At 55.6% G+C, this 26,101-nt stretch overlaps 1 protein-coding gene and 1 pseudogene across 24 annotated transcripts in view; one reads left to right on the top strand and one right to left on the bottom strand.

Annotated features, from left to right (window-relative positions):
• Positions 1–26,101, bottom strand: part of PARD3 (par-3 family cell polarity regulator) — a 507,188-nt gene that overhangs the window by 434,541 nt on the left and 46,546 nt on the right. Inside the window, exon 1 of one of the 24 annotated variants that reach the window (XM_070056176.1) lies at positions 3,682–3,825. The exons of the other annotated variants lie outside the window; for them this stretch is intronic. Coding sequence (XP_069912277.1) covers positions 3,682–3,795 — 114 coding nt within the window. The 5' untranslated portion in view covers positions 3,796–3,825. Of the gene's footprint in view, positions 1–3,681; positions 3,826–26,101 lie in introns of those variants that run through there. 24 annotated transcript variants of the gene reach the window in all.
• On the top strand, positions 7,848–8,411 carry LOC138845050 (large ribosomal subunit protein uL23-like; annotated as a pseudogene).

Below are 26,101 nucleotides of genomic sequence, written 5' to 3'. Positions count from 1 at the left end.
GCCAGGCCAGCAGCACCCACGCTTCTGTCCTCTCTCTGCCACCCCCTCCTCCCAGCTGCTTCCCAGAGCCATAAAACACTTGTTTTAATGGAAACCTTGGGACTGCTAAAAAAAAAAAAAAAATACAGGTTTGCAGAAGCACCCACATCGAACATTCTGTCGCCGGCTCTGATCTCGCCCGTGAGCCACAGCTGTGGTTCTCGGCGTGCCGCCAGCCCAGCGTCAATCCTGAGAATTTGACTTGGCCCCACCCAGGTTCCCACGGAGTCTGTCCAGGGGTAAACTGAGTCTGAGACCCAGTTCTCTGTCAACAAAGACAACGGCCACCGTACATGTGTCAGGTCAGAGGCTTTTTAAGATTTATTTATTTATTTGAAAGTCAGAGTTACACAGAGGAGAGGCAGAGAGCTCTTCCATCCACTGGTTCACTCCCCAATTGGCCGCAACAGCGGGAGCTCGGCTGATCCGAAGCCAGGAGCCAGGAGCTTCCTCCGGGTCTCCACGTGGGTGCAGGGGCCCAAGGCCTTGGACCATCCTCCACTGCTTTCCCAGGTCATAGCAGAGAGCTGGATCGGAAGTGGAGCAGCCGGGACTCAAACACTCGGGCCCATAAGGGATGCCGGAACTGCAGGCAGCAGCTTTACCCACTAGGCCACAACGCCGGCCCCAGATCAGAGGTTTTAACAAATAACGGTACCGAACAGGAAGCCGGCATTGAGGTGCAGCTTGTGATACCAGCATCCCATATGGGCACAGGTTCGATCCCAACCCAGCTCCCTGCTAATGGCTTGGGAAAAAAAGCGGAAGATGGTACAGTGCTTGTGTCCCTGCCACCCACAGGAGACCCGGATGAAGCTGGGTCTTGGCCCTGACCACTGTGGGTTTCTGGACAATGAACCACCGGATGGAAGATTTCTCATTCTCTCTCTCTCTCTCTCTCTCTCCACCTGTAACTTTGACTTTCAAATAAACAAACCTTTAAAAAACGAGAGCTGAGAACACCCAATCGAGGAAACCACCCCACAGCAGCTCAAACGGTGTCCACCGGAGGCTGTGGACGCCACGTGCTCAGTAGTTCAAACAGAACAGGAGACAAGACAGAAACCGCCCCGTGAGGGACGGGCAGCCCCTGTGTGCTCTCCGGCTTCCCGGGACACACGTGCACACCACCTTTCACTGCAATCCCCTTGGAGAGCTCGGGAGCACACGTCTTCTTGCCCACCCTTCTTCCTATCCTCGCGATGACCTTGTCACCTCCACACTCCCAGCCCTGCCCTGCGTGTGGCAATAAGCCAATGTCCACAAAACGTCCCTTGGGTGTCACAGTCATGTCACAGGAGCCATCTCCCACAGGTCAGATGCCCACCCCTCGCTGAGTCCACCCCTACGGCTCCCCACCCCGTCCCCTCCAGGCTGCCTGGCCGTCCTGCACTCCACGCTCCCTATGTGGGTCTGAACCAAGGAGGCCGCACGCTTCTGTCTGCTGTCCACACTCCTCCAACGCCTTCATCCCCACAGCCCAGTGACCACCATAGTCAGCTGATCCCACCTATCCCCACACCCACCGCTGTGTGGCACAGGCCACCGAGACCCCACCCCTGCCCCTGGACACGATGCCAGAGGCACAGACCACCTCCAGCTCTCCTTTAGCTCAGAACGAAGAACAAAGCCTGCGTTGTCGAAATAATGTGCACTCGGGGAAAAACTAAAATACTATCTGTGTGGGGCCAATGGAAGGAATGTGCCCCAGAGAGAACAATGAACACACACAGGCTCCCGCTCTCCCAGGGCCAAGAGAAACACCAGGCCACAACGTGGGACCCCCTCCCCGCCCCCTGCCCACGCCGCGGCTGCTCAGCTCCACTGCCCACTCCGCGAAAGGAACGCAGGCCGCAGGGGGAACACCTTTGTCTGCTGCACAGGTGAGAGCACACCTGGATGAACCTGCTCCCATCCCAGTGCAGGAAGCTCCTGGTTCCACTCCCAGTGGGGGGCGGGAAGCACTTCACCCGGCGAGCTACTCAGCGAAGGCGGACACCGGCGAGGTGGTGGCCATGAGACATCGCCACGCTCATGTGCCAGCGACTCAGCACCCACAGGACGTCCTGCCCCAAAGCCACAAGCTCTGCACCCATTGGCACCAGCAAGGAGGCCGCTGAGGCTGTGCCTGCTCGGAAGTCATCACCACGGTGGGTGACAGCCCCAAGCCTCCTGGCGCGTGCAGCTCCATTGCACAGATGAGCAGACAGAGGGCCCTGGAACAAAAGGCGACAAGCAAACCAAGGAGGGCTAAGCTCGGGTTTGACTCTGACCTGGAAATCAGCGCCAGGTTCTGCCTCTTCCAGGGGGGTCAACAGGTTTGTGAAGCGCATGCAGGGGAGGAATTAAGGCAATGACCAAGGGAAAAAACTCTTGTTTCAGACTTAGAATGGGGGGGACAATGATGACAACTGTACCGCCCACCAGGCAGTAAACTTGACCAAGTTCTATAAGATAAGAAAGGCTTCCCCACAAGTTACCCATTAAAGACCTAAGAAGAGAGACCAGAAATATTCACAGGGCCAGAGCTGCAGCACAACAGGTAAAGTCGCCACCTGCCACCCCGGCATCCCATGTGAGCAACAGTTCCTGTCCCAGCTGCTCCGTTCCGATGCAGCTCCCTGCTAATGCCTTGGAAAAGTACTGCAAGATGGCTCTCATGCTTGGGCCACTGCCACCCACATGGGAGACTTGGAAGAGGCTCCTGGTTTCAGCCTGGCCCAGCCCTGACCACTGTAGCCACTTGGGCAGTGAACCAGTAGACAGAAGCTCGCTCTCTGCCCCCTCTCTCTGTAGCTCCTTCAAATAAATAAATAAATATTTAAAAATATATATATATACAATAGGGGGCAGGCTGTGTGGCACATCCAAGTGCCTGGTTCAAGTCCTGGCTCCTCCACTTCCAATCCAGCTTCCTGGTAACACACACTCTGGGAGGCAGCAGGTGATGGCTCAAACAGCTGGGCCCCTGCCACCCGGATGGAGACCAGGATGGAGTTCTGGGCTCCCAGGTTTGGCCTGGCCCAGCCCTGGCTGTTGCAGGCAGGCATCTGGGGAGTGAACCAGCAGATGGGCCCTCTTCCCCTCCCCCTCAATAGATAAAAGTAAACTGTTAACAGGAACACCTAACAGGGTCCCAGGGCCCCCACGCAGGGACAATTCCTACTGCACTGTAGGATGCGCCTGAGAGCTGGCTCAGCGGTTCAACATCTCTCGCATATCCATCAAACAAATCACTCCCCACAGCCACCCCAGCAGGTCCCTAAAGCTGGCTGGCACCAGCCCAGCGGCTGACTGAGACCCAAAGGAGCCTTCCTGACCCACAGTGAAAACCTCACTGCAATACCACGAATCCTAAGTAGCTCCCAACCCCAAAACAAACGGAAACTTCACCCCAAGCCCCCCTCCTTATCTCCCTCCTCATGTTTTCTAATTCAAACCCATCTTCCCTTTTTATTAAGAAAGCCCTCTCCCATCACTGAGAAAGCAGAATCAATTCCTTACACCTGCTGATACCAACGCGCCCAGCCTAAAGCAGAGTCCTCGACTGAGCCAGCCCAGGAAGGACAGACGGACGGGGAAAATAAAAAATAATTTAAAAAAAAAAAAAAAAAAGGAATCCGACGGGGTCCTGGCACCCACCTCAGCTCTCTCCTTGGGAAGCCTAGGCAGACAAGCGTCCAGCTGCAGCCTGTGGTCCCAACACTCGCACCCGGCACACGCCGGCATCCTGGTGAGGGTTCCACAGCACCACATCCCCAGACTGTGACCTGGCTACAGCCACCCAGCAGGTGCAGCAGGAGCCGTGCCGGGTGTCCCGGAGACAGCTGGGGCTGAAGGTGGGGCTCCCGTCCCTGCCCAGCAGAGGGAGGGACCTGCGATGCTATCTTCTGAAGACCCGCCCACCTCTCGTGATGGAGGACACCTCCTCAGGCCAGGAGCACACAGCAGCTCTCGGGAAAGACGGGCAGAGCAGCAGAACCAGACAAGGGACCGTCTGCAGCTCCTGAGCAGCCGCCCCGTCCCCTGCCCCCATGTCCATTCCTGGTCACGGTCTTCTGCCCAAACTCTGCGGCACCGGGAGCACGTGGCACAGTCATCACCGTGACCAGTTCACAGGCAGCCCTGTGCATGCGCTCTGCAAACACACGGGTTATGTGCCGCTCACCGGCGCCAGGACTGCCCCACTGAGACACCGCCACCTGTGGGTCTCTATCAGCGTGTTCTGTGACGACTGCCCGAGGACGTCGCCGAATGCGGAGTCTCAGCAGGTGCTGGACCAGGCCAATCACCCTGCCAGAATCCCCAGTCCAGCGAAACAAACCACGGGGACTCTCTCCAAACACAGCTCCCACCCCAGGACACTCGGTGATGACGGATGTTTCAAAATATCTGTGGCCAGTAAAATTTTCCCTGAAAGGCCCCAACAGCGTCCATCTAAAGTGAGGAAAACTCTGAGGGCAGGAAAGACACACAGGAGAGCCGTATGTTAGTCCATGTAGTTTCCTAACCCTCAAATGCACGGCCAGCTCTCTATCCTCATACCTGAATTTCAATCACCTGCACCTTCAAGGAACTGCTTTTAAGAGATGATAGGGGCCGGCGTTGTGGGACAATGGGTAAAGCCGCCGTCTGCAGTGCCGGCATCCCATATGGGCTCCAGTTTGTGTCCCGGCTGCTCCGCTTCTGATCCAGGTCCCTGCTATGGCCTGGGAAAGTAGTGGAAGATGGCCCAAGTCCTTGGGTCCCTGCACCCACACGGGAGACCTGGAAGAAGCTCCTGGCTTCAATGTGGCCCAACTCTATCAGCTGCAGCCATTTGGGGAGTGAGCCAGCAGGTAGAAGACCTCTCTCTCTCTCTCTCTTTGTAACTCTGCCCTTCAAAGAAATAAATTTTTCAAAAATCTGAGCGAGGTTACGATAGATAGTATCAGTCAGAAGACGCCCAGACTAAGGGAAACCATGGAAGCTCAAAACCAGCACACTGCGCACACCAGGAGTGTGCCAGGCCGGGCTCGCACAGGATGCTGCAAAGTCTGATAAAAATCCTGCACAGAAGCAGAGCAACAAATTAGCTGCGTGCAGACTCTGGCAAAACAGAATTCCACAGCTAGTAATTAAAGTGCGAAACAGACTCGCTGCAACAATGAAACATGTCCCCATAGAGGATCGCAGGAGGAGGAGCAGGGCCAGGTGGAGGTGAGGCCAGGACAGGCTCAGCAGGAAGCCGCCGGCCGGGCGACAAGGGTAGGTCAGGGGTGCACACCCAGCCCTCCCCTCCAGACCAGGCAACAGATGACCGAGCTGCGAGAGGCTGCTGACCCTGCACAACCCCTTCCTCCCCGTGGCACCGCTGCCTTGGGAGAGAAAATCAGGGGCTGGATTATCTCCAAGGTTCCTGTCTCGCTCTCATGACGCTTTATCACCAAGACTGAACACACTCGGGCGGCTTTCGTCTCTAAGCAGAAACGAGAGAACCTCGGGTACCGGCATAAAGTGTGGCCTTGCGAGCAGCTCTAACGCAGGCACGCACCCACCTAGAGCCTCCCCACACACGCTCTGTGCCTCCCGAGCTCACCTCTCCAGCTCTGCAGGACTGGGCACCTGCAGCAGCCCCGGACGCCTGGGAGAGCCGTGCCAGGGGGTGCCCAAGGGACCGGGCAGAGGCACCTGTTCATCACCACATGGCCCAGAGCAGCAGGGACGTGGAGGGGAGCCCGTCCTGAGGCTACAGGAACCCCGTGTGCTCAACCCCAACCCAGTGACAGCCGTCAGAGGCGTGACAGCCGTCAGAGGCATGGCAGCCGCAGGCTCAGAACTGAAGTCTGAAGAGAAAAAAGCATTTGGAGGCCCCCAGACCACACTAGGAGAGGGTTGTTCGGGGGCCGGTGCTGTGGCGTAGCCGGTAAAGCACCACCTACAGTGCCCGAATCCCATATGGGCACAGGGCCGAGTCCTGGCTGCTCGGCTTCTGATCCAGCTCCCTGCTAAAGCGCCTGGAGAGCAGTGGAGAATGATCCAAGTGTTTGGGCCCCTGCACCTGTGTGGGAGACAGGACGGAGCTCCAGGTCCCTGGCTGCAGCCTGGCCCAGCCCTGGCCATTGAGGCCATCTGGGGAGTGAACCAACAGATGGCAGATCTCTCTAACTCTGCATTTCAAATAAATAAAACAAATCTTTAAATTCAAAAAAAAAAAAAGGGAGGGGGGCGTGTTTGATTACCCTGGGGCTGTAACCTCCTCTGCTCCCCACTTCTTTATGCATGTATATGTATTCGTATCTGTGTATTGTATATGTAATGGTATCCGTGTAGGGATGTATATTCGTATCTGTGCATTGTATATGTAATGGTATCCGTGTAGGGATGTATATTCGTATCTGTGCATTGTATATGTAATGGTATCCGTGTAGGGATGTATATTCGTATCTGTGCATTGTATATGTAATGGTATCCGTGTAGGGATGTATATTCGTATCTGTGCATTGTATATGTAATGGTATCCGTGTAGGGATGTATATTCGTATCTGTGCATTGTATATGTAATGGTATCCGTGTAGGGATGTATATTCGTATCTGTGCATTGTATATGTAATGGTATCCGTGTAGGGATGTATATTCGTATCCGTGTATTGTATATGTAATAGTATCCGTGTAGGGATGTGTAATCGTATCCGTGTAGGTATCTGTATTCGTATAGTGTAGGGATGTGTAATCGTATCTGTGTGCAGCCCCACCCTTTCTGGGGAACCTCCTGTTTGCCGGCTCCACCGTGGTGGGCCACTGCAGCTCTTCCTGTTTACCCTAGACTCAGAGCAGCTCCACGAGCCCCGCCAAGCAACACAGAACTCGCCGGGCAAGTGAGGCCACGCACGTGCGCCTGGAGGGCAGCACGAGCCCCGCCCGCCTCTGCAGCCCGACCTGCTTGGCGCCCTGCCACAGCCAGGGCGGCGACACTCGGCATCCCGGCTTCTGGATCTCAGGGGCTGTTCCTTTTGGAATACGTGCGTCTACATGGTGACCCATCTCGGGGGCGGGACCCAAGTCTAAACACAAGATTCCTTTTGCTGGCGGGGTCACGTTACAGGGCATCGGCTGTGCACTGCCACTGGGACCCACCGGGAGGTCGGATGGGGAGCTCTGCGCTTGTGACGCCGCGTCAGCACCCACCAAGCTCCACGTCCTGTATCTGGGCGCCGTGGATACTCTGGCTGCGTGAGCCTCAATCCAGGCCCCCGTCTGCTCCCCCCACCACAAGGTGTTTCCATGTCAAGCCAACCTGAGATCTGGGTGAGGAATTTCAACTCTAAGTGCAAGACATCCAAGCTTCAGTTATCACAGCCGAGTAACGAATGCTCCAAGTGTGACGCATCTAACATCAGACAACAGCCACACATGTGGAAAAGGGAACCGGCTCCCAGGCGATGCCGGCAGGGCTTGGTCACCGCACACTCCTGCAGCCGCCGCTCGGACGCCCCGGAGAACAGGGCCGGCACCAGCACTTCAGCCCCGGCTCGAGGGAGCAAGCAGTAAACAGAGGCAGCCGGCAATGCTGACACTGGCATTCTTGTGTTTTCTGACTCACAAAACAATCTGCCCTGGAAATAATTAGTAGCCACGTCCAGATTTCTTTTGAACTCGCCTAGAACAAAACCTATGGCCACGCTACCATGCGGGTTGATTCCCCAAAGATCACTGAGACATTCCCAAGACATTTAGAAAGGAGAAGCCCACCACACCGTGAACAAAATCACTGCCTTCAATGATCGTCCCGCTCACATAATTCAAAGCCACAGGTTTACAAGGAACTAAAACCGCTTTTCACCAAGATGGCGCCGAAGGCGAAGAAGGAAGCTCCTGCCCCTCCTAAAGTCGAAGCCAAAGCGAAGGCCTTGAAGGCCAAGAAGGCAGTGCTGAAAGGCGTCCACAGCCACAAGAAGAAGAAGATCCGCACGTCCCCCACCTTCCGGCGGCCCAAGACGCTACGCCTCCGACGGCAGCCCAAATACCCTCGGAAGAGCGCCCCCAGGAGAAACAAGCTTGACCACTATGCCATCATCAAGTTCCCCCTGACCACGGAGTCGGCCATGAAGAAGATAGAAGACAACAACACACTGGTGTTCATTGTGGATGTCAAGGCCAACAAGCACCAGATCAAACAAGCTGTGAAGAAACTCTATGACATATGACATTGATGTGGCCAAAGTCAACACCCTGATCAGACCTGACGGAGAGAAGAAGGCGTATGTGCGGCTGGCTCCGGACTATGATGCTCTGGACGTTGCCAACAAAATTGGGATCATCTGAACGGAGTCCAGCTGGCTAATTCTAAATATATGTTTTTTCACCATAAAAAAAAAAAAAAAAAAAAAAAAAAAAAAAAAAAAAAAAAAAAAAAAAAAAAAAAAAAAAACCAAGGAACTAAAACCAACATGGTTCAGGCTAATGAGGAGGGCACTTAAACAGAAACCTGCGCCCCAACAGACCAGAAAGGGAACGGTGGCCGCTTCATCCTAAATGGGCACCAACTGTTCAGACACCCTTGTGAAAGTGTGCCTCGGGAACATCACCACATCCACGCGAGCTTTTCACACCACCTCACGCTCCATGAAGGACAGACAGTACTTGGGGAGGTCGCACTCTAAAAATAGCAGAATCCTAAGGCTCAAATCAAGTTATTATTTTTTCCTGTGCCTCCATCCGGTCTTGGCAGAGTCAAACAACTGTGGGAAAACCAGGTGTAAAATAGACCACGAGAAGAGAAGAAAAACAAGAGGCAAACAGGGCAGGAACACGGACAAGGACACTGGGGAGACCTGAGCGCCCCCCGGGGACAGTGGACACCTGCCAGGGTGAGCGTGGTGACCCGGTGACTGGCAGTGCGGCCATGGCACCTGCGTGCTGCCCACCGCACGGGCATCTCCCGGTGCTGTCACCTTTCGGGCTTGCACCATCAGGGTACGGCTGGAGAAGCAGGCGGACAGCTAAGGACTGGATTCAGACAGCAGCAGGAGACGGGAGCCCAGCACCAAACTTCAGTGCTGCTCCAACTTCCATGAAAAAGATGTGTGCGGGGCGTCCCAAGGCCTGCCAGGGACCGTCTATTAAATGATGAAGAAACCAGCAAGAGGCTCTCCGTGGAAATACGTGCACCCCCACCCCCGCCGCCACCAAATCCCACCCCACAACGTCCACCAAAGACGCCGACACAGAAGCCCGGCTGGAGTCTCCGGCTCAATGCTGCTGCCCGGGTCTTTGCCCATGACCGTCACAGGAAGCAGCCATGGAGCCATCCCACTGTGCGGACTGAAACACAGCCTGGCCATGTGGCCTGAACTCACAGGGCTGCCCCACACTCGGCACCGGCACCTGAGACTCCCGCACGCTGCACTCCTGCCCCTCAAGCCTTCCAGCACATTCTCCAAAGCCACAGACGGCCTCAATCTCAAAACCATGGCTCCCGGAACGTCACAGAGCCACTTCTGTCACTGCTGGCAAAACCCAAGGCTGCCAGCAGAGGGCGCCACACAGGCCAACAGCCTCCTCTTCCTCTGCCGAAGGGGCTGGAACTTCACACCGCAGGGAGAAAGGCGTCCTTAAGGGAGACGTCCCATCCAGGGTGGGGACACTCCAATCAGAACCTGACCAGGTGAAGCCGCCACTCAGAACACATCACAGCGCCTGGGTTCAAGCCCCACCTCCGCTTCTGATCCAGCTTCCCCACAATGCACACTCTGGGTTATGCTGCCCAAGTGCCTGGGCCCCTACCACCCACAAGGGAGACCCAGATGGAGCTCCCCGCTCCCCGCTTCAGCCTGGTCCAGCCCTGGCTGTTGCGGGCCACTGGGGACTGAGCCAGTGGATGGAAGCCCTCAAGCCCTCCGTATCTCTAGCTGCCACTCTGTCTTTCAAACAAATGAAAATAACAAGGATTTTTTTTTTTTTTAAGAAAATGCAGTACATGTTAAGTATTCACGAGAAAATAAACAGGAAATCAGAGGTTGCTGCATCGTTTAAATATTATTCTACACAGTGCTATTTTTACAGTTTTTAAAAAAATCGATGCAGCTGGACATTGCAAGGTGACCTCCAAGGTCCTCCTTGTGTGCAGCAGGCCCCCTCTGACAGTGCCCGTTCTGAAAGCCTGCCCAGGCTTCTGCCCACACGATCGATGCCGCCGCCAGCATGGTCACGTCCCTGCAGCGCCCCTAGTTGTTAGCTTTTTGAGCTCAGACATCGCCAATTAGCTAGTAAAAGAAATCCCGGATCTGCTAATAACCTAAGCTTGCGAGTAGAAAAAAAGGAAACTGTATGTAACAGGCTTCCTTGTTCCTAATCCCAATAAAGCACAAGAAATCTGGCGCTGACCACAGCACACAGAACCACAGGGTGCACACACACACGCATGCGCCACAGGGCTCCTGCCAGGGTACAGAGTGATGACTCAGTGCCTCCTGCCTCAGTTTCCTCATCTGAGGAGTGGAGGAACACGCAGCCCTACCCCATGGGGCTGTTCCAGACCTGGGGAGCACCTCAAACCGCTCGCGGCACTTAGTCACTGCTCAGTTTGAGTTGTTTTATGAGCCAGGGTTTTCAAATTAAAAAAAAAAAAAAAGTCCCCGCCTTCCTCAACTGCATGACTAAGCGTCACACACATGAAGTCCGCCCCGCGTGGGGCGGGAACACCCAGTGTCAATCTCTCCCGCGAGGGGTGACCCGTCTCCACCCTGGCTGGGTCAGAGCACCCGGAGCGCCAACCAGGTGATGCTCAGGTGTGGCCGGCGTGGGGCCCGCATGGCCATGCGCAGGGGCTGGAACTGAAGCAGTCACTCTGCCAACAGACACGTTCTGGAGCACTGCTGACATGTCCCCGGGGACAGCGTCTCCCGACTCAGGTGAGGACCCTGCGGGCCCCCAAGGCAAGCCCGCGCTCTCAGCCTCGGCAGTGTCTGGACTGGACCTGAGGGAGGTTCCTGCAGGCACCTCACGCATTTCTGCCCCAACTGAGCTTCCTCAGCCACCTCTTCCCTACACCGAGCTCATGCACACCCAGGAACAGCCGCAGGGTGCACCGGGAGCCCCCCGCTGCCGGCAGCTTCCCGGCCTCTCTGCGTACCAGGAATCAGCTCCAGCCTCTGCTATGCCAGCAGTCAGCCGGCAAGTTCAGCAAACTGCCGGTCACAGCAAAGGAGCAGCACCAGGTCCAAGGGGCGCCGTGAGCCCACCGACGGCAGACGGCACGGTGGGCTGCTCAGTCCCCTGGGGCGCGGGAGGCACAGGCTCCCCCAGCTCAGGTGCCCACAGGAGCCCGGTGAGCAGATCAAAGTGGTGAGCGGGAACCACATCTGAGGAGCAGCTGGCCCCACCCCCACCCCCTCACACGAGGTCAGCTGCGGCCTCTGACTGAGGGCTCTGTGTCACGCCCCCCACCCCGTGCAGCCAGGGCAAGCCTGCCCAGGCCCCTCCCACCCGGAAGCCCAACAAACGTCTGCCTGGCTCCCTGCACAGGGGTCGAAACCCGCCTCGCTGAAGCAGATCTGAACATAGCAACGAGGGGGCCGTCTTTCCTGTGTTAAAGAATGACCCAACTGTGCACACAGGGTGACTCGGGCACTCTGAAGTGTCTAAGATCTTTCTGCCCCCAGTCCGTCCTCTCCCAACTCCCACACTGCATGCCAGAACAAAACTCACTATGCCTGCAACGGACACTCCCGACTCGAGAACCCAAGTAGCTTCCCTGTGCTGTGACTCCACGCGCGCACACATGCAAACTCACATGTGCACACATGTGCATGCTAACACATGCACTCACACACTTCAGTCACATGCACACACATGTGTGCACATGCAAACTCACATGTGCATGCTCACAGTGCACTCACACTTCAGTCACAGGCACACACGTGTGTGCACATGCAAACTCACATGTGCACGCTCACACATGCACTCACACACTTCAGTCACCCTCCAATGGCCGCCACGGCCAGTGCACTGCGGCCGGCGCACCGCGCTGATCCGAAGCCAGGAGCCAAGTGCTTCTCCTGGTCTCCCATGGGGTGCAGGGCCCAAGGACTTGGGCCATCCTCCACTGCACTCCCTGGCCACAGCAGAGAGCTGGCCTGGAAGAGGGGCAACCAGGACAGAATCCGGCGCCCCGACCGGGACTAGAACCCGGTGTGCTGGCGCCGCAAGGCGGAGGATTAGCCTAGTGAGCTGCGGCGCCGGCCTGAACTAATTTTTTTTTAATTTGAGCTCTCAAATATTTAACACAAATAGACACTGCTTCAAATACACACCAATCAGCTTAGGAAATCCACACTTTCAACGGCAAATAAAAGTCTAAAGATGCCTGCACTGAATTGGTGCCATTTCTAAACATGTTCTTGGGTTGGAAAAGTCACACCCGCAGGCGGCTGCCCCAGATGTGGAATTCTCACAGCACCACTGCAGGGAAAAGCAGCAGCCTTGCTCCCACCTGGAAATGTGTCCCACAGACGGGCAGTGAGGACGGGGAAGCACCCCCACCTGATGCACCCCACGTGCTTTTTTTCTTTTTTTGACAGGCAGAGTGGACAGTGAGAGAGACAAAGAGAAAGGTCTTCCTTTGCTGTTGGTTCACCCTCCAATGGCTGCCGCGGCCGGCGCACCGCGCTGATCCAAAGGCAGGAGCCAGATGCTTCTCCTGGTCTCCCATGGGGTGCAGGGCCCAAGCACTTGGGCCATCCTCCACTGCACTCCTGGGCCACAGCAGAGAGCTGGCCTGGAAGAGGGGCAAACGGGACAGAATCCGGCGCCCCGACCGGGACTAGAACCCGGTGTGCCGGCGCCGCAGGTGGAAGATTAGCCTAGTGAGCCGCGGCGCCGGCCCCACGTGCTCTTACACCACCAACTGTTGGTCTAAAGCAAGCATGCATCGTGCTGCTATCAATCACAAACGTCACACTCAGGCCTGCACCCCACCCAGCGGTGTGCTCGGCACTTGTCTCCTCTTCTTATCAAGAAACTACTATCAACACATCACCCCTAACGGGGCCAGTGCAGCAGTGCAGCCGCTTAAGTAGCCGCCTGACATGCCGGCATCCCATGAGCGCCGGTTCCAGTCCCAGCTGCTCCACTTCCAATCCAGCTCCCTGCTAATGGTCTGGGAAAGCAGCCAAGATGGCCCAAGTGCTTGGGCCCCTGCATCCACATGAGAAACCAGGAAGAAGCTCCTGACTCCTGGCTTTGACTTGGTCAAGTCCTGGCTTTTGCATCCATTTGGGAAATGAACTAGTGGATGGAAGACCTCTGTGTTTCAAATAAAGAAATATTTAAAACATACACACACACTTTCCAAACTATCCCAATGTATATAAACACTTTTTTTTTTTAAGATTTACTTATTCATGTATCTGAAAGTCAGAGTTACACAGAGAGAGGAAAGGCAGAGAGAAAGGTCTTCCATCCATCTTCTGGTTCACTCCCCAGATGGCCGCAACAGCCAGAGCTGCACCTATCAGAAGCCAGGAGCTTCTTCTGGGTCTCCCATGTGGGTGCAGGGGCCCAAGGACTTGGGCCATCTTCTACTGCTTTCTCAGGCCACAGCAGAGAGCTGGATCAGAAGTGGAGTAGCCAAGACTTGAACCAGCGCCCATATGAGATGCTGGCACTGAAGGCAGCAGCTTTATCCACTACGCCACAGCACCGGCCCTGTATAAACACTTAAAATGCTGTGTGTGACAGACAGAATGCCAGAACAACGACCACGGTGAGATTCTGAGGCACTCAGATGCCAAGTGTAAGCGGACGGCATGGGAACCATTCGCAGCACTGAACCAGCTCAAGAAGTGTCCCCAAATTTCCCACCACGTGAAGACGACACTCAGGAAGTTACAAGCAGTCTGCAGAGGGGCCAGGAGGTCCCCAGCCGGCATCCCCATCCCCTACGGGGGTGCACTGTGCCTCTCCACAGCCTGAGACCCGCCCCCAGGGAGAGGAAACGCCAAGGAGAGCCTGCTGAGAGCCCCAGCGGACACCCGCCCCGGCCAAAGCCAGGGGCTGCCACAGGGGGTCCAGAGAACCGCAGAGCAGGTCCTGAGGACTCCCACGCACGTCTCACAGCACAGCCCTCTCGGGGTCCTGTCCCGAGACAGGCGCTGGAGCACTCACGGACCGTCTCCCACCCGCAACAAGGACGGACACACCACAGTCACTTCCCACACCTGGCTCGGCGGTCCCTGCAGCTCACCGTGCAGGAGGCGTGCCCTCCTGGACCCACAAACCCGCACCCCAGGACTGCTGAAAGTGACAGCTTCCGAGCCTGGAAAACATATCGAACTGCAACAAAGTCCATGAAAAATTCACGTTGCCGAGGCTTCCAAAGCATAAATACTTTACGGCTTTCAACTATGCACTTAAATGAATAATTCTATGTCCACAGCAGTGCCGCTTTGACTTCTTGCTCCCCCTTGCGTGCTGGGAACGATGCCCACTCCCCTGGGGACACGGGGGTCTTCACCACAAAGCCAAATGCCCACCCCGCCCCGTTTTCAAACACACATTCGTCATTTTCAAATTTTCCCACAAAGAAACCTCCAAGCTCAGATGGCTTCACTGCTGAATTGTCTTCCAAAATTAAAGTCGATTAAGACCTCAAAGAGTTCTCTGCTCATTTCAAAAGGCCTGTACAAACCTGATACCCAAATCAGACCAAGACGTGCGCTTCCACCTCACGCGCACAGACACGGCGGCATATCAAATCAAACCCAGCATGGTTTAATAGCAAGCAGTCAGAGGCAGGAGGCAGGAGCACTTGGCCCCCAGTTAAGATGCCCACATCCTGGATCAGAGTGCCTGGGTCTGCGTCCGGCTCCAGTTTCCTGCTGATGTGCACCCTGGGGGACTCAAGTGCTTAGGTCCCTGACACCCACCTGGGAGACCTGGATGGGGTTCTGGGTTCTGGGCGTCAGCCTGACCCAGCCCTGGCTGTGCGGGTATTTAAGGAGTGAACCAGCAGATGCAAGCTCACTGTCTCTCAAATTAAAAAAAATAATCAAATAAAAAGAAGTGCTTCAAGTTATAAAGGCATCCTGCCTACAACCACAACTCTTCCTCCCTGAAACACAAATCCATTTTTTCCCAAGAGGAAACGAACTGGATCTGGAAATTAAATGAATTAAGGAGCCTGCAGACTGAAAAGTGTTGGTTCCCTCTACGCTGAACCACACAGCTATAAATCTGCCTATCACAGGAACATGTTTTAATACTAATCCAGAAATCAGGAATAGAAAATTAAACTCAAAAAAAAAAAAAAAAGATGAAGCCAATGGCACCTTCAAGACACATCCCATGAGGTCTCTCACTGTGGGAGAAAGGTCTGTGGCAGGTACGTGAGGACCACAGCCGCCCTGAGGACCAGGGATTCCCTCTCCAGGCACATTCAGGTAAGAAGAGTTGTGCTGTTTCTCCTGCCACTAAGAAATCTCTCTCGTGCATCCTCAGAGGGCACACGTGCGAGAGCACCCCATGCCCTGTTTAGTAAACTCAGCGCTGAGTGTAACAGGCACGCGGCCACCCGTGCCTCTCAAGTGAGGGCAGTGACCTTCTGCCAGGTGCAGGGGCAGCCCTACAGGGAGAGTGGCAGCCACAAAGCCCCACAGAGTCTCCGTGTGATAAATCACGCGTGTCTGTGTGCACCTGCACATCACCGTGCTGTCCCTGTGAGCATATCCGAGCTGTGTCCTGGGACCATCCCCCGTCTGCTGAATCATCAGCTCACTCACTCACTGCCTCTCAAATCGTGGCTCACCGTCTCAGAGCAGGTCTGCGCTCAGAGCTACAGAGCAGGGGCTGGTGTTGTGCCCCAGGCTTGTGACCGGGGCTTCCCACATCAGAGTCCCTTTGAGTCCCGGCTGCTCCACTTCCGATCCAGCTCCCTGCTACTGCACCTGGGAAAGCAGTGGAAGATGGCCAAGTGCTTGGGCCCCAGCACCCGCATGGGAGACCTGAAAGAAACGCCTGGCTTCGGACGGATGCGGCCATGAGCATTACTGTCATCTGGGGGTGGGGGTGGGGGCGTGAACCAGTGGATGGAAGCTCTCTCTCTAACTCTGCTTTTCAAATATATCTTAAAAGTTTCATCTCCAAATTCCCAGCCCAGTATTTTTGCAGCATGCCATACAGATTGCTTACAGAGGAGAAACAAATACTGCAATGAATGTGCAAATATTTACACAGCAATCAGCCTGCTAAACCCAGGCAGATGACGGTAATGGGAAACATCCCCCAGCTCAGGGTTCTCCGCTTCTCAGAACCGACAGGCTAGGACCCAAGTCAAGACCAAAGCATCCTGCAAGACTACCTCCCAAAAAGGCTATTTGCAGAATTCATCTTTGCCTGGTGTTCTCCACGGCCTCTCACTGTAGAAGACACCCCCCACCCCCACCCCGCTAAAGAGCTACGGGAGGGGAGCACTGGACGCCAGGGCCAGTAAACACGTCTACGAAAATGCACACAGAGCAGACCCCACAGCAGAGCAGACGCAGGTGCAGCCTGCAGCACAGCTCACGAGGGCAGGAAGCTGGCCGGCACGCCAGCCGGCAGGATCCTCGTCTCCCACCCCCACTCCCACAGCGAACACCTCCACCATCTCCTCGCAGTCGCTTCGCTTGATTTTTCAAGATGCCTAAAACGTGCCCCCAGAGCCTTCAACAAAGCTGATAACTCCCCCTCCTCCCATGGCGGGGAGGGAGGGCAGCACAGACCACACCTGGGATGTACTCCCCAGGGATGAGCCTGGCCAAGGCTCCCTCCTCACCCGCTGCTGCCCTCTGGGGGAAGCAAGGTGACACAGCAGGGTAGGGGTCAGGACAGATACTTCCAATGGGGCTTTCCCCTGCTTGGACTCTAACACGCTCAGTCACCGCCACTCCTCGATCACTCTGCACACAGGTGCATGACCTAATATCCACCTGTGGCCACCTGGTCACCTCCCGAATAACAAGGAACGCCCCCCCATCTCGGACACAGACAGGGGGCGCTGGAAATCCCACTGCCGCCACTCCTCAAGGATTCTCTTGAAGACAGGACTTAACAGGAAGAAAAAGCATCCTGTTTCCACGAGTAGTCGGAGACTTTAATGCAACTGTACTTCTCTGTTGCCCTAGAAAGACAAAGTATCCTTTTTTTTTTTTTTTTTTTTGACAGGCAGAGTGGACAGTGAGAGAGAGAGAGAGACAGAGAGAAAGGTCTTCCTTTGCAGTTGGTTCACCCTCCAATGGCCGCTGTGGCCGGCGCACCGCGCTGATCCGATGGCAGGAGCCAGGTGCTTCTCCTGGTCTCCCATGGGGTGCAGGGCCCAAGCACCTGGGCCATCCTCCACTGCACTCCCTGGCCACAGCAGAGAGCTGGCCTGGAAGAGGGGCAACCGGGACAGGATCCGAAGCCCCGACCGGAACTAGAACCTGGTGTGCCGGCGCCGCAAGGCGGAGGATTAGCCTATTGAGCCGCGGCGCCGGCAAAGTATCCTTTTTTTACAAGACCACACTCAGCGCTGGTGACAAACCTAAGCAGACTTTCAGATGTCTCAAACCACCCTTCTCAAAACCCCTCACCTGTCACCCCCTTAGAAAGACAGGAGGTGATGCCTCTCCACAGGCAAACACAAGCCATTTTCCTCTGATTTCCTATTGGCAAAATGAGTCAGCATAGAGGAATAAGCAAAACATACGGTCTTTAAAGTAATGGAGAATGCACCCAGTGTTGTGGCACCGTGGGTTAGGCCACCACCTGCAGCGTCAGCATCCCCTATGAGCACCCGTTCAAGTTCCAGCTGCTCCACTTCCAGTCTAGCTCCCTGCTGATGTGCCTGGAAAAACAGCAGAAAAAGGCCCAGGCGCTTGAGCCCCTGTCACCCATGTGGGAGAACCGGATGGACTGCTGTAGCCATTTGGGGAGTGACCAGCAGATGGAAGATCTCGCTCACTCTCTCACTCTGCCTGTCAAATAAATAAATCTTTTTTGTTTTTAAAAAAATTCATGGACAATGAATTGTGAAACAAAATGTTTCCTATGTTATGATTTCGAGGGTTACAATCTATTCTTCATGTTCAAACACAAATAACGGCTTCTGCAAGGATACTCAGTATCATCCAGCTCCCACAAAGTGAACAGTGATGCTGTATCAGCTGAGCACTTCAGAAAGACACAAGGACACGCAGTCCAGCAAGCCCTGCGAGCCCTCAGATGGCCGTGAGTGAAGACTCACCTGTGGAATAAAGCTATGGACATTTTAACAACAGGCACAGAATGCCGCGTTAGAACTGGCTCAGGTGGAGGGGCAGAGGGCTGTGGGGAAGGAGCTGGCTGACCACTCAACACGAAGCCAGGCTCCACAATCCGAGGGTCTACTGCTCACTCCCAGTGTCATTACTGCCACCTGAGACCGGAGAGGCTCAAGCAAGATGGTCAATGTTCAATGCACAGCCCAGGGGCTCAGCACTTCTGCAGACTGTGCTGTGTGTACCAACAGAGAAAAGCACTGTAACGCACTCAACAATTAAAGACACCGTGATGCGAGGTTTGCCCGAGACTCATCGAAAGAAGATGGACCAAGAGGACATTTGGCAACCAAGACAAAGGTCCACTTTTTGATGATCAAACAGATAAAACAGACAACCTCGCATTCACAACACGACTTAGATTTTTTAGTGGAAACTGTCGATACCTGATCACACAGCTGAGTGCTCCCCTTGGCCCCAAGCTGCTCACACGTTTCCCACAGGGAAACTCCCACGGGAGGAGCGGTTACAGAACAGGAGCTGCGTCCACCGAGAGCAGTCCTGCCCCATCCCTCTCCATCCCTCACCCACAGCCAACCGCAGCTGGAAACATGAGGATCTGTCTAGACTCTTTCATTTTTTGGAAAGGGGGATGGGGAGAGAGGGAGGGGGGGAGAGAGAGAAGGAGAGAGAAAGAGGGAGAGAGAGAGGGAGGAGGAGGGAGAGGGAGGGGGAGGGAGGGAGAGAGATGCATGCATCCACATCTACAGTTTCACCTGTCTGCTGCTTCACTCCCCAAACACGCTCCACGGCTGGGAGTGGACTGTGCTGAAGCCAGGAGCCAGGAATTCAGTGCGACCGCCTGCGCCGCCCCCAGTGTCTCCCAGGGGTCTGCAGCAGCAGGAAGCTGGGGTCCGGGGCAGCGCCAGGCACTGAGCCCAGGTGCTCCAGTGTGGGACGATGCTGCTTTAAAAGCCGGGCTCAGTGCTCAGTGCTGCCACCAGGTCCTGATTCTCTCAAAACTGAGACAGACCACATGCGCATGGTTGTGACTGCAGTGTGGTTATTCTTGTTGTTCATCTCTTGTTAGTCTGCTTTATAAGTTAAACTGGAGGGGCTGGCACTGTGGCACAGTGAATTAGGCTGCCATCTGCAGCGCCGGCATCCCATGGGGCGCCGGTTCTAGTCCCGGCTGCTCCACTTGTGATCCAGCTCTCTGCTATGGCCTGGGAAAGCAGTAGAGGATGGCCCAAGTTCTAGGGTCCCTGCACCCAGTGGAAGACCCGGAAGAAGCTCCTGGCTCCTGGCTTCAACCTGGCCCACATCTGGCCACTGTGGCCACCTGGGGAGTGAACCAGTAGAAGGTATCTGTTTCTCCCTAACTCTTTCAAAAAAATAAATAAACCTTCAAAAAAAAAAAAAAAAAGCAGTACAGACATGCATATACATGAAAAACACAGTGAAGCAGTCCTCTGTTATCCCAAGGCTGGGTTCCTCGTCACACTGAAATCCACGAATGCTCAGGCCCCCGACAGTGCGTCCACAGGACCTGCACACACCCTCAAGTCATCCCTGGCTTACTCCTAACACACGTAAATGTGAGTAAACACACTTTTTATTTTTAATATGTTTTTATTTGTAAGACAGAGAGATCTCCCATCTGCTGGTCCACTCCCCAGATGGCCACAACAGCCATGGCTGAGCCAGGCCAAAATCAGTAGTTTCATTTGGGTCAAATACCGCCTGCAGTGCTGGCATCCCATATGGGCCCCGGTTTGAGTCCCGGCTGCTCCACTTCCGTGCCAGCTCTCTGCTATGGCCTGGGAAAGCAGTGGAAGACGGCCCAAATGCTTGGGCCCCTGCACCCATGTGGGAGACCAGGAAGAAGCTCCTGGTTCCTGATCAGCTCAGCTCTGGCCGTAGTTGTCATTTGGGAGTGAACCGAACCAGTGGGTAGCAGACGTCTCTCTCTGGCTCTACCTTTCTCTGTAACTCTTTCAAATAAATAAAAATAAATCTTTTTAACAAAATAAATAAAGAATACACACACATGATATACACTCCATCTGAGAGGATGATAAAAATTATAGTTTCTCGTTATATGTGGTTTTCCCCCAAGAGTTTTTAAAAGCAAATGAGACTAGAAATCATACCCAGAATGGAGCCATTTTAAGAAGGGAGGTTGGTGCTGTGGCGTAGGGGGTTAAACCTGTGACGCGGGCTTCCCTTATCACACCAGTCCTCACCCGTCTGCTCCTCTTCCCATCCAGCTCCCTGCTAATGCACCTGGGAAAGCAGCAGAAGACGACCCAAGTGCTCGGACCCCAGCACCCACGTGGGAGACATGGGTGGAGTTCCAAGCTCCTGGCTTTGGCCTGGCTGCTGCAGCCATTTGGGGAGTGAAGCCCTTTCTCTCTGTCTCCCTCTCTCTCTGCGCAACTCTGCCTTTCAAATAACTAAATCTTTAGAAACAAAAAGAAGAGGGATGGCTGCAAAGCGAGCCGTGGAACAGAGCCACTGTCATCGGCCTTGTCCTGCCCTCACTAAAGAGCAAGCGCAGTCTTCGCTGAGTGAACGCACTCCTCCCACCAAGGGAACAGTCCTTTTGCTTTTGCCTTAAAACTGGAAACAAGACAGCTGGCAGCTGGGGCGGAGGTAAGAGCTCATTCCTAGGCTGAACTGTGCAACAAAGGAAGCCCTGGAACCAACACTCACTGTTCAGGTGGACAGGCCGCCTCTCACTGGTGTGTCCTGGCTGTCCGTGGCAGCGTTCTCCCTCTCCAGGGGCCCCGCACGGCGGCACCCTGGGACAGCCAGCACCTGGGCCGCAGGCTCTGCAAGCCCAGCCTTCTCTGCGGGTTTTTCTCCCTCGAGAGGCGGAGACAGCGCCCGTCTGCTGGGTCATTCCCAAGTGGCTGCACCAGCCAGGGCTTGAGCAGGCCACAGCCAAGAGCCAGGAACTCCATCCAGGTGGCAGGAGCCCAATCACTTGAGCCATCGCTGCTGTCGGCAGGGCCGGCACTGGCAGGAAGCGGAGAGCAGCCAGAAACCAGAACCTAACTCTGCTGTGGACGCAGGCATCGCAGCCACTCGGCTAAGCACCCACTCTCAAAAATATTGGTGTTTTTTGCACTGGAACACACTATGGCCCACAAAGACAAATGAAGAAAAACCTGCGTACCAGACACTCCAGCTACACACACCCTCAAGTGTCTTCCGCGCTTCCAATGCCACTTCCACCCCGCTTCTTCCGATTTCTCTTCCAGAATTCTAGCATCCAGCTATCTACATGGTCTGAAAGTCGAAAGGCCGGCTCTGCGAGCAGCCCTGTACCCACTTCTCAGATTCAACACGGAACCCTGGCCACTGCTTTATCACAGCTCCAGCCACGGCTCCCACCCGCTGCTCCAGCCCACGTGTCCGTCTTTCTCCGGGACGCAGCTCCAGGCAATCTGCAGGCTTCAGCACCGGGCGGCCCTAGTGTGTCCGCGTGCCCAGGACTGCAGTCAGCATCCGAAACGCTCGGTCCTGCTCAGGCACGAGTTCCTCCCCTCGCGAGAACCGTGGCAGGAGCAACGCTGGCTTTTTTCTTTTTTTAGATTTATTTATTTATTTTAAACACAGAGTCATAGAGAGATGGAGGCAGAGAGAGAGAGAGAGAGAGAGAGAGAGTGAGAGAGAGTGAGAGAAAGCGAGGGCACTTCCATCTATCTACCCACTGGTTCACTCCCCAGATGGCCGCAAGGCTAGAGCTGAGCTGATCCGAAGCCAGGAGCTTCTTCGAAGTCTCTCACGCGGGTGCAGGGGCCCAAGGACTTGGGCCATCCTCCACTGCCTTCCCAGGCCACATCCAAGAGCTGGATCAGAAGTGGAGCAGCTGGGATTCGAACTGGTGCCCATAGGAGATGCTGGTGCTGCAGGCGGTGGCTTTACCCGCTACACCACAGCGCCCACCCCAGGAATGACATTTTGCCAAAGGCTCCCTGGAGCCATGACCGGGCACCTTGCCTCCACCAGGAATCCCCTTGCAGTCAGAATCCGCCCTGCAGGGGCAGGGGCTGTCCCAGGGCACCTCGTGCTGTCCACGCCCCTCCTGTGCCCGCCTCCTCTGCAGGCTTCAGAGAGCATGCAACACTGCTCTCGTGCCAACACACAGTATCAGGCCCAGAGTCAAGGCCAGGATGCCTGTCATCTGGGGAAATGGGAGGTCTCAAATGGCAGCACACACCAGGCCCCTCCCCCTGCCCCGCCCATCAGGCCCCCATTTCCCCCAACACAGGGACCCGCTCGGCTCCTGCCTGGCTCCACGGAGCAGCTTATCACTGCCACCGCACAGGATCATTCAAACGGTCCCCGTGGGGGGACCAGGAGCAACCCCACCCTGCTGACGCGTCTAAGCCCGCCTCCCACAGCCCGCTCCGTCACTCTGCACCCCAGCAGTCCTGCTGTGACTGCTCAGGTCCCCACAGCGCGACTGTAGGACTCCCTCCCTCACCAAGCCCAACAAAACACTCCCCCTTAGCTGACACTCCAGCGAGGCAGGAAAGAAGTAAACACGTGTTGCAACCCAGACAAAACTGCCTGCACTTAGAAAACAGAAAAGTAGAGGGGCAGGCATTTGGCACAGCTGCTGCTGCTCAGACAGCACTTGGGGCGCCCACGTCCACTTCCCAGGGCCTGGGTTCCAGTCCTGATTCCCACTTCCTTGAGGCACACACCATGGGAGGCAGCAGGTGACGGCTCAAGTCCCTGGGCCCCTGCCGCCCATGTGGGAGACTCAGACCTTTCTGATAAATAACTTCTTTAGGAAATAGGTGGAGACATTCCGAGAGGTTCAAAGCAGCAAGTCCCACCCCCTTCCCCGGACACCATGAGCACTGAGCCCACCACAGCCCCCCTGCCCCATGAGAAGGCCAGGTCTAGAAACCGGGATAGGCAGCAGTGCACACGGCACCGACTAGGGCCCAGGGGCCCCACAGCATGTGTACTTAGGTGGCCCAGGTCAAGGGCTGTCACTCAACCTGCCTTCCAGTTTCTAACAGAAGCCAGTTTACTGCCTGCCCCCGCACTCCAGAGTCCAAAGCTTAAGCTCCCGGTGAGGCACAAGGCGGCGGCACCGAGTCTCACCTGGAAGCCCAGGTGTGGCCACGGGAGTCGGCCTCGCACCTGGGCCGCAGGCGGGAGTCACACCCTCTTCCAGGAGCCCTATGGCATCTCCCCCTCCACATTTTCCATACAAACGTAATTGGCAAAGGCATCAGAAATACGAGGCATGGCCTTGATGTGGGGGCTGCAGGGTCTGTTTGAGGCCCGCATGCCTCGTGAGGACAAAGCCAGAAGCTACCGTCTTGGGAACTGAGACCAGGACCTCCCTGCGCCCAGAACGTGGACTCCCCGTCTCCAAAACCACGAGAGAGAAACGGGTTGTCTCCAAGGGCCCAGGAGCAGCTCGTGTGGACTGAGACTCAGCAGGTGCACAACCAGAAAGACAGGCATGGAGCCCTGGCCTGGGACGCGGGGGCTCATAGAGCAGCGGCCGAGACGGGCAGCCTGGGGCAAAGGACACACAGGGCACAGGCTGGGGACAAAGGCACGACCAGGGGTGCAAGGGATGCAACGAGACGCTGGATTGCGTCCTAACGCCGGGGTTGTCCCACACGAAGAACCCGAGTGCCTTCTCTTCTCTGCTTTCTCTGTTCAATGCCAATTTTACCCCCCATGGAACACAGGCGCCTCTTCCCCTGCGCGCGCTGTCTCTGTCTCTGTCTGTCTCTCTCTCTCTCTCTCTCACACACACACACACACCCCTAACTGCCTAGACTGTTAAGGAAGGTACACTTAATAGCTAGCTGGAGGGAATATAGAATCTTCAGAAGCATTACAAGCCTGGGAGACCCACCTAGTCACACAGGAAGACTTGTTAACATTTTTATTTATTTGAGCAGACAGACATACAGAGCGAGCTGAACAGAGCCAGGAACTCAATCCAGGTCTCCCGCGTGGGTGGCAGGAACCCAAGCACCTGAGCCATCAAGGTACCTCCCAGGGTGTGCGTGAGCAGGAAGCTGGGACTGGGGCCAGACCTAAGCATCAAAGCCGGGTACTGCGGTACAGCCTCTTTCCTGAAGCCTGGTGGGAAACGCGCTCTCTCTCTGCTACCAGGAAATAGAGATGTGACAGGTTACAAGGCACGCAGAACCAGAGCTGCGGGCAGCCACAATCGCGGGGTACAGCTCCTGCCCAGGACGCAGCAGGTGACCTGGCAAGCTCAGGAGAGGAGGGAGGGAGGCAAGAGGCCAGATGGCTTCAGCCAAGAGAAAGAAAGCAGGCAGGCAGCCTGGAGGAGGCTCCCGACCTGTACCTCAAGAGGAGGAAAAGGGAGCGGCTCAGAGAGGGAAGGGGCAGTGCCCACCACCCGCCCACCTGGGTCACGGCCAGCAAAGCCAGGGATAGGAGGCAGGTACAGCCTGGTCTGCTGGATGCACCGTGAAGGGGCAGTGCCCACCACCTGCCCACCCGAGTCACGGCCAGCAAAGCCAGGGAAGGGAGGCAGGTGCAGCCGTGCTGAGCAGTAGGTGGGAACTGAGATGGCGTCCACCCAAGGGCACGCAGGTGCTCCGAGGACATCAGGATGAAAACAGGTGGACCTGGGCTGCCATAAACCAATCTACCCTCATGGCCCAGGCAGCTCAGAGTCCCCAGCCTTCAGACTCCAGGGGACTGGCCCTGGACAATCTCCCCCGTCCACCTCTTTTGTTGGATAAGACAAAAGCCAATGTCGGCCAGCACCGCGGCTCACTAGGCTAATCCTCCGCCTTGCGGCGCCGGCACACCGGGTTCTAGTCCTGGTCGGGGCACTGGATTCTGTCCCGGTTGCTCCTCTTCCAGTCCAGCTCTCTGCTGTGGCCCGGGAGTGCAGTGGAGGATGGCCCAAGTGCTTGGGCCCTGCACCCCATGGGAGACCAGGAGAAGCACCTGGCTCCTGGCTTCGGATCAGCGCGGTGCGCCGGCCGCAGCGGCCATTGGGGGGTGAACCAACGGCAAAGGAAGACCTTTCTCTCTGTCTCTCTCTCGCACTGTCCACTCTGCCTGTCAAAAAAAAAAAAAAAAGCCAGTGTCTATCGCTAGTCACCATGGACTGTAAAACACATCCAGAGTGCCCGCCCCCTCCTTCTGTCAGCTCCTGTTCCTCCAATTTCCCCATCAGTAACACAGCTCCTACTAATTCTAAGACCAAACGCTTATTGTGAACAATCAAAAAAAAAAAAAGTTTTTAAGATCAAGACTTCACAGTTTAAGAAAACTAACCTAGCCTACTGATCATCGGAGTGGGGTTAGCAGTGGTTCTAACATGGAACTTACTTATGCGGAAACTATCAGTGTATCGAAATATGACAGGCACGTGGTAGGCACGTAACACCGTCGGTATCTCACAGAACTGATTCTTGAGTTCAGCTCTTTTCATGCATTTGTACTGGAGTGGCAGAGACAGAGTGAAGTCCACCCAGGTCTCCAGGGAAGGCAGGGACCCAACCACTCGAGCCATCACGGCTGCCGCTCAGGACTCAGCGGCCAGAGCCAAGGACCAAGCCCACGGACCCCACTGCCCAAGGCAAGCCTCCCGGCCAGCGTCTTCAACACCAGGCCAAACACTCGCCTCCCCAGCTCAGCTTCCAGTTACACGGGGAACCATAAATGCAAAGAATTTGTTTACACAAAGCTTTTTCCCCTCAAATAAACATTATTGCTTAATGGAACTGGTCTATGTGCAGGTGAGCGAGCAGGCCCCTGACCACGCAGAGCTCCGT

This window comes from Oryctolagus cuniculus, chromosome 13 (genome assembly GCF_964237555.1).
Source record: "Oryctolagus cuniculus chromosome 13, mOryCun1.1, whole genome shotgun sequence".
Classification (NCBI taxonomy): Eukaryota; Metazoa; Chordata; class Mammalia; order Lagomorpha; family Leporidae; genus Oryctolagus; species Oryctolagus cuniculus.
The sequence above is the reverse complement of the archived record's forward strand: the minus strand, read 5'-3'. Positions and strand labels throughout refer to the sequence as shown.